The sequence below is a fragment of the Phytophthora parasitica genome (assembly GCF_000247585.1).
Source record: "Phytophthora parasitica INRA-310 unplaced genomic scaffold supercont2.38, whole genome shotgun sequence".
Lineage (NCBI taxonomy): Eukaryota > Oomycota > Peronosporomycetes > Peronosporales > Peronosporaceae > Phytophthora > Phytophthora nicotianae.
Genome location: NW_008649024.1, coordinates 145,882 through 154,497, shown reverse-complemented (window position 1 = coordinate 154,497; position 8,616 = coordinate 145,882). Strand labels below are relative to the sequence as shown.

Sequence of the window (8,616 nt, the reverse complement as noted above, 5' to 3'; positions counted from 1 at the left end):
TACTCTCTTTTTGCTCTTACCATCACACAAGCCCGTACAGATCTAGAATGCGAGACTTTGGTGTTCACATTGTTCACAGAGATAATTCAGCTTTGACGTCGCAGTGAAACATCCGTTGACAACGGATGAGCTGAAATCGGAGCGGACTTGATCCACGCTGGACACCGCGGGTCATTATGGCGGTGTTGTTGGGGGCTGATAAACGCAACTCTACGCTACATTCGAAACGGCCGCAGATTTGGTGTGGAAGTCAACTAAGCCAAATGACCATTAAAAGGATTACCGAATGTATGATACCACAATATCGCTTTTCTCAGCAAAACGCAGCTGTGCTTCTCAATGAAACCTTAACTCGCGCTATTTTGAAACTTTAGATTTCCTCTCTCGAGATTATTATTCTCAAATTTATTTACCTGATCTCAGTACATACAGTATTACTGAATTATGGAAAAATTCACTTCTTATGGACCCTCGACTCGAGGTTTGGAGTCGTAGCTGCCCGAAAATGGCCAGCAGGAAAGTCCTTCAAGGATTTGTACGTTTTCTACAACTACACTGTCCCGCTGTGGGCTGTATATACAGTATAGGCTTTACTGCTGTATTCCAAATGTGATTAAAAAAACAAATAGTTTGGAATGATTCGTCTGCAGTTTAAACTGAGTTTTTCGTCGACAAAACTGAATTTCGTTCGGTTAAATCTGTATAAAAAGCGCAGGGCGCTTCTGAGCCTAGCTATTCCGCAGAGAAGCACCCCATTAGACCCGAAGTGAAAGTGATCGACGGCTTGTATAGTTACGCGTAACCATAAAGTATTCATGCTCGCGGAATGCCCACACGTACATGACTGTTTATTAGCTTATAACAAATGGAGCGCCACCCAAGAAGTCGTTGCTGTGTTCAAGGATAAGTTCGCGACTCGAATATGCTTTTTGTCATCCTCGAACTACATGTAGCCGCTTTTGTCCCTCTTCGTAAGCTCTCAAAAATATGGTCAAAATTCCAAAACCAGAGTTTAAAACTGTTCGTTTCCTAACCAGATAACAAATCTCGGACGAAACTAAACACAAAAGTCCTGAGTTCACGTTTGATCCTGGAAAAGAACCCGACGGCGTAAGTACTCAAAAGTACTAAGCGACTTATTGCCTCAGAAGCTTGAAATTCAACTGAAGCTGGGCTGAACGTGCCGCCTTGTGTTTTTATGATACTCCTCTAGTCGTCCTTGACCGATTTGCCGATCGATTGAAGCGCTGTCTGATCGATCTCATTCCTCAACTTGCTTCCTCCGAAGCACCACTCCGCTCCTTCTCACCTATTATCTGCTGAGCCTAACTATGAAAGACGTTGAAGCTGGAACACCGGGATATGAACTCCATGCATCACCCAAGCCTGGGTCGATCGCCGGCGACGAGCCACCGCCGTCACACCCGCCAATCTGGCTGCTTCTTGCTGTGTCGATGCCGCGTATGGCTATCAACATGGCCTGGTCAGCGCAGTGGGCTGCCCTGGGTCCCTACCTGTCGACGATGCTGTCCAATTCGGCTGTGCAAGCCACGCAGTTCATCGGTCCAATCGTCGGTGTCATTGTCGGCCCCAGTATCGGTGTCTTCAGTGATCGCACCACCTCCCGCTTCGGTCGTCGTCGCCCTTACCTGGTTGTTGCTGGTCTTCTAAGTATCATCTGTTGGATTGCCATGGGCTACACCCGTGAAATTGGTGACGCTCTTGGTGACCACGGCGACGGCGGCGATGAGAACATGGACCGCACGTGGACGTCTGTGTTCACCATTTTCTTCTACGCCTGGATGGACATCACTGTCAACATTGTGCAGACCCCGGCCATGCTTCTGGTTGCCGACTTTGCCGGTGACCGCCAGACCACCGGAGCTGCTCTCGGACAGGCCTGGTCGACCCTGGGATCGATCGTTGTGGCTGTGTACATCCGCTCTTTTGGTGCTGCCTATCTGACCATGCACTGGTTTATGGGCACGCTTTCCGTCATCATGTTCGTCTGCATAGCAGTCGCGACGGTTTTCGCCCATGAAACACCGCTCGACCCCAGCAAGATTGAGCAGGTTTCCGCTTGGACCCAAGTTAAGGGTGCCTTCTACTCTGTGTGGCTCGGTATTAAGACTCTACCCAAGGTGCTGATTGCGTACGCTATTGGCTTCTTCTTCGTGCAGTACGGCTACACGGCCTACAACGGCAACAAGGGCCAGTTCTTTGGCCTTGAAGTGTACGGCGGAACAGCGGCACAAGCCGACAGCTGCGACCCCTGCTCGGATGAACAGAACGCCTACAACGACGGTGTCAGCCTTGCTGGTGGTGACGCCGATCTGGCCTACAACATTGTCGGCTACGTCTACTCGTGGGCTCTGCCCTTCCTAGTGAGCAAATTCGGTCTCAAGTGGGTGCTCACTCTGTCCACCGTTCCGCAGATGTTCCTGCTTGCCATGGCTTGGGTCAGCAGCAAGGGCTTCGACGTCTTCGTCGTGGCTATCTGCGGTATGACATCGGCAGTTTGGTTCTCTTTCATCGTGCCAGTCATCATCCACGTGATGGGCGACGATGTAGAGATCGGCATGTACGTGGGAGCCTTGAACTCGGCCAACTGCTTCGGCCAGCTGCTCAACTTTGCCATCGGCACGGCCATCGTGGACACGTCCCTCGGCTACAAGCTGCCGGTGTTCATCGGCGGTATTATGACCACGTTGGGCTTCCTGACCGCTGCCATCTTCATGAAGATCAAGATGTACAGCTTGTAAGGCGTCGACGTACAGATGCAGTTTCTTTTGTATGCGTAGTTTTTACTCTTGTTCTTCCTAACCGATCAACGAAATTGGCTTGCATTTCCGTTGTATCACGTCTAGAGTATAGTGATGATAACGCTCCCACCGGAAAATGATTCGCATTTGAGTCTACGGTGAGTCTCTGAACCGCTCCGTCACGAGTCCGTGAGCAACAGGGTGCGAGTCCCACTGGCGACACTACTTGGACCTCTCACTTGATTTCTTCCGGCTGAGCTCAGCACCGCTACAATTATTAACGTCTGATACATGAGCTTCAACCATCTTCACAAATTGCGACTCGCAACTAGGGTGGTTTTGTAGCTTTTAATTCGTTTTTAGCTAAATACGTACTTAACGGAACAAAATTAATAACCGTTAAAAACAACCCACGCAAGGGAAAATGGAACAGGCTGTTTTCGTAATTTCTACATCTTTGCTGTGAGATCAGCTCTGGGATCAGTTCGCGCAGCACTTCACTTCAACCTGTACACAACTCCAAGCCGGACCGCGTCGCGGTCTCCGCGTACATGGCATCCATACGGCTTGCGTTCTTTTCGATTCCCTGGCTTCATGCACTTACCCAACTTCTAAAAGGTTTCGCATTATATTGAGCTCACAACGACAAGTTCCTCAACCTACGCAAGCACCTCGACTCAAATGGGCCGCAGAGACGACCCTATATGGACGGAGTTCACTGCTATTCGCTGCAAGGCTCCACCAGCCAAGTTGCACCCTGATGTCGCCTGCAACTACTGTGACGAAGTTTTCACAAACGCTCAGCCAAGTCGCCATCTCTACCCTCATATCCAAGTCTGTTCTCGTGCCCCTACAACGACGAAGAAAAGGTGGGCAGAATACGCCTCTCAGAAAAAGCGCAAGGCAAGTCAAGCAGAGTTTCGTTCACCATTGAAGTCTCGTCGAACGAGCTACGGAGACGCTGTCCGTACACCTCCTACAAAGGGTGATGTGAGCAAAGCTGAAGAGGGGAGTTTTCATTTGGACATCGCCAAAGCCTTTCTCACGTCTGGAGTCCCATTTCGAGTGATTGAGAACCCCCATATGAGAGCGTGCCTTACTCTCTACCGCCCGGCCATGAAGCTCCCAACGCGCCAAACCCTTGCGACGAGTTTGCTGGACGCAGTCTACACCATGGAAAAGAAGAAACTGGCGCTGCTACTCAGCCGACAGACATTCTTAGTAGTTATTACGGACGGGTGGTCGAATATCAACCGCGAAAGCGTTGTAAATTACGTGATCTGGGCACCAAGTATGCGCCCAATGATGTGGTCTTCTGGTACTACGGGAGCAGAGGCTCACACTGGTGATTTCATGGCGTCCGAGATCTCGAGGATTATTGCTGAAGTTGAAAGTGTTGCTGGAATTGGAAAGGTTTCAGCTGTGGTATCTGACAACGCCGCGAACATGAAGAAGGCGGGGCGTCTAGTGGAGGTGGAACATCCGAACGTGGTATTCAATGGGTGCTCGGCACATGCTATGAATCTGCTACTTAAGGACATCTTCAAGATCGAATTGTTCGCCGACGTCCTCAAAAACGCCGTAAAACTGGTCAGCTTTGTACGTGCAAGACATCTATTACTGGATCGAGTTCGCTCGCTGAGGCGTAACCTTTCGCGCCGTGAGAAGGCTGGGGAGCTATCGACCCCTGTGTCGACAAGATGGTATGCTCAAGAGAAGTGTATTAAAAGTGTGATCCGAAACAAGAAGTCATTGATGGCCGCATTTGCTGACTCCAACGTTATGGAATCCTACAACGACAAGGAGAGTTTACGCAAGTTAGTCGAGGTTCGTACAATTCTGCAAGACAAGCGGTTTTGGTCCAAAGCCAAGCTTGTACTTCGGCTCACAAAACCAATAACGCGGGCGCTAGCGATCTTTGAGACAGATGCTTGCTCAAACTCAATGATTTTAAACGAGTTTATTCGACTTTTTCAAGCCCCCGAGTACGCTCCGAGTGATGCATCATCAGCGAGGACTTCTGTCCAAAACGACATTCGAAAACTCATTGCCAGTCGCTGGAATTTCATCCGTCCTCCGTCAGACTCGACAACAATTGCCTACATCTTGGATCCTTCGAAGGACATCTCCATCTTGCCAAGACGGACACTAGCTAACGAAACTCTTGAAGAATTACCTGATTGCGGACTTTCAACAGAACTGGTCGGCATACAGCGTGATGACAACGTGGAATCCTATGGTGGTTCACCTATCGACCAACCCCTCAGGAGAGCTGTTGCTAGCGCGGTTAAACTTGCGGAGCGGTTCGGCCTTCCACCAGACGTGACGCCAGCTCGTTTTCGCTCTGAATTACTTGCATTTGTGAAGATGAAGAAGAACTGGACCGCTGAGCAAAGAGAAGAAGCGAGTTTGGATACTCCTTTGGAATGGTGGACCCTCGATACTAGCTTTCCTGTTCTTCACAATTTTGCTGAGAAGATGCTGAGCATTCCGACGTCGTCTGCTGCAAGCGAGCGCCTTTGGAGTGTTCATGGATTCACACACAGCAAGCTTCGCAATCGACTCAAGGTTGAAACTGTTGAAAAGCTGTCGTTCATCTACACCAACAACGGCGACGCGCGCCCGACTCAGTCACCTCTGTATAAAACGCCGCCTGCAACACCTGATGCTGCCATCGACAGTGACGCTGACAGCGATAGTGATCAAGACAACGAAGACGACGACTGTATGTTTGATTTGAGAGAGCGAGAGTTCGACTACCTGCTCGACGCGATTGTTAGTGTCGATATTTCTAACTAGCAGCGCGTCCGACTGGAGGAAATGCTGGTGATATAGTGTACACCGCGCCGTGGCAGTCCCGTAATACAAGCTCTTACGAACTCGCTGTCAATCAGGCTCTAAATATACTGTTGCGTTATTTTTCATTTGTAATACATGTAGCCTCCTTTGCTCCTGCACTGCCGTCACTGCGCGACGGTCAACCTTCTACTTCCACTTCCACCTTACTGCAAGCCAGCGCAGTTACCACCGACAACTATATGTCTGCGATTTCGTGGTCGGCACCGTCGTGTTACGTGTGATCAGCGTCGTCGAGTCTGCATCGGCCGTCATCATACTCAGCGACAGCGACGTCACGTCCAGCAGAAGCAGGTTCTACGGCTTCTCCGACGAGTCGTTGCGGCTCAGAATGGCAGCCTGTACGGTGGCGCCATAGGTCACAGCCCCGTCGATTTGATCAACTTGATGGACTCCTTCCTGTTGAAGAAGTCCGACAGCAGGCGACCTCGTGCACCTGGCGCTTGAGCAGCTTGGCGTCGCGAAGCTCTCCACCGGATCCATTGTCTTGCGGAAGTAGTAGCCGCACATGGCTTCGAAATGGGTAAACATGATGGTTAAGTTAAAGTCGATCCCGACAAACAGAGAGTCGACCTCAATGTAGGCCTCGCCCACGACGATAGCGTACGCTCAGCGCGCTCGCAGGCAGCCCGCAGACGACGAAACGCACGCTGGTTCTCCGTGACGTACTTGCGGCGCTTTAACTCTTTCGCGAAGTGCTCCACCAGTTTTGTCGAAGTCCTCGTCACCCAGGTGCGTGTTACGGTCAGTGGCCTTAACCTCAAAGATGCCCGCTTCAATGGGCAGCAGCGACTCATTAAAGGTTCTGCCACTCAGGTCGAAGACCAGCACTTTGCTCTCGCCATCCTTCTTGTCCTGGCCGTAGGCAATAACAGCAATCGTCGACTCGCTGAAGGTGCGCGGCACGTTCAGACCGGCGATGTCGCCAGCGTCCTTGGTGGCCTTGCGCTACGAGTCGTTGGAGTAGGCCAGCACGGTGATGACGGCGTTCTTGGACGCCTAGACGATAAAGGCCTGTGCTGGTTTGCGCATGTTGATCAGCACGTTGGGCGAGATCTCCTCCGAGGAATCCTAGGCCTGTTATGTCCTGCTTACAGTGCTGTGATCAATGGCACGCTTCCCTTCTCCGTCGCCATCGGCGTGACGGTTGGCCCTTGGTGCAGGCAGTGCACAGCAGCGCGATCACCACTTGAACGAGAGCTCTTTCTGTAAATAAAAAATAGTATGATGCACAATGTGTGGCCCACACTGGGGCGTTTTGCTCCTTTTTATTATTAATAACTGCATATAAAACGGTTAATAGACGTTATGTACCCTAAAAACGCTAAAAACCTACTAAAAAACAACACTACTCGCAACGCTCGACGACAGGAACGGCCTAAAGATCATCGTCCCAAGATCGATGTACATGTAGTCAGTTCATGAAGACAACCGCCTTCTCGATAACATGCCATGTTTCGGGCTTTTGACATCATTTCTGGTTCGGGGATTCTAATACCCGATGGAGAAACGATGTTACATGTATTAATAAAGCTCGAGGGCGAAATCGACCACTAAATTGACAAAGTACATATTTTACAGTTTTTTACTCCAGTATACCGATATTAGCCTCTCTTTTTTAAAAAAAAAAGGTAGTGTTCGCTTTATTCAAAAATAAAAAGGGCTTTTGTTGATTAGTATTTTGGGGCTCAAACTCATACTTTATTTTGGGGGAATCCCAAAATAACATCCCAGATTTGCTAAACACATTAAATTCGGTTTCATTGAAAAAAAACTACATTTGGCTAGAAAAGGGAGGATCGCCTGTAAACCCGTCTATCTGCAGGCCGAAAGGCGTGACGAATGAGTAAAATGAATCTCTTATCATTCAAGGTGAACGAGAATATTCTTCCAGGTAAAGAGGACAGTGTATGTTGTGTTCAAATGATACGCCGAATCAAAAGGCCCAACCAATTGCAACGAAATAAAAAAAAGCGTAAGTTAAAGTACGTGACTTAAAACACCTTGGCCAAGATACGGAAATCATCCAAGAGTTCATCGCCCGACTTGAACAGAACAAGCTGCATTACGCTGTTCCAACTATAACCTTGAACTGCCTATTAATAAACAGGATGACAGTAGTAATAGTGACTATTAATTATGTGTGTTAAAAGACCAAATAACCTATTAAAAAGGGTTAATAGAATTTGTTTAAATACAATAGTGCTCTTAACTTATTCTACTTGTCTTTGGAGTACCGTGAAGTCGCTCTCATTAATTTCAACAACAAAGTGACTAAAATTTAGTCAATTTGTTGTTGAACATATAAAATGTATCATCGGGAAATCAAAATGTGCGTTTTCTTGAGATTTTTCCAATGAACATTTATTTAAGTGGCCTAATATTAACCCTTTCGTGGCCAATGGGGGCATTTTGCCCTTTGGAGGGTGTATCCTCGAGTGCCACTCGTGTCACCCACGAAAGGGGGCAAAATGCCCCCATTCATTATTTATTTTTGTGTGGTGGACGAAGCGGAATCACCCTTTCTACTTGAACTACATGGTTTGTAGAAGATTTGCTGTAGTACCGTAGTTTATAAAGGGGGGCAAAATGCCCCCTTTGGTGGGCCTAATGACTTGACCTTCTAAACTATAATATAGACAGGTCAATAGTGCCCGTTGACAAAAGGATTAACATAAAAAGCAGTTTCATAAGAAATTGGTGGTGGTTTAATGTTAAGATGACAGTAATTTAGAATTGATGCTAAACCATTAATTTCCTGTTGTCGGATAGTTTAAAAATACATATATTTGTTTGAGAATTCAACTTTTTTTAAATGTGTAATGAGATTTCTTAACAGAAATATCAGCTGGATATTAGATATCAAGCCAAATGGCTCACATATACGTTGTTGGTATCTTATCCGGTTTACAAGAGAAGTATACTAGGGCTGCTTGCACACGATTATTGGATTCTCGCTCGTTTTCCGTTTTATTCGCTTTTGGTGACCCCCCCCCCC

The 8,616-nt window shown here is 48.1% G+C and overlaps 2 protein-coding genes across 2 annotated transcripts; one reads left to right on the top strand and one right to left on the bottom strand.

Moving 5' to 3' along the window:
• Positions 1–1,331: 1,331 nt before the first annotated feature.
• PPTG_13160 (hypothetical protein) lies at positions 1,332–2,827 on the top strand (the record flags this gene model as incomplete). Its single annotated transcript, XM_008910586.1, has 1 exon — positions 1,332–2,827. One exon carries the CDS (start codon positions 1,332–1,334, stop codon positions 2,760–2,762), a length of 1,431 nt encoding a protein of 476 aa, XP_008908834.1. The 3' UTR covers positions 2,763–2,827.
• Positions 2,828–5,915: 3,088 nt separating this feature from the next.
• Positions 5,916–6,650, bottom strand: PPTG_13159 (hypothetical protein; the record flags this gene model as incomplete). The annotated part of the gene is made up of 3 exons (XM_008910585.1): positions 5,916–6,203; positions 6,288–6,566; positions 6,624–6,650. The coding sequence occupies 3 exons, from the start codon at positions 6,648–6,650 to the stop codon at positions 5,916–5,918; spliced, it is 594 nt and encodes a 197-aa protein (XP_008908833.1).
• Positions 6,651–8,616: the final 1,966 nt, after the last annotated feature.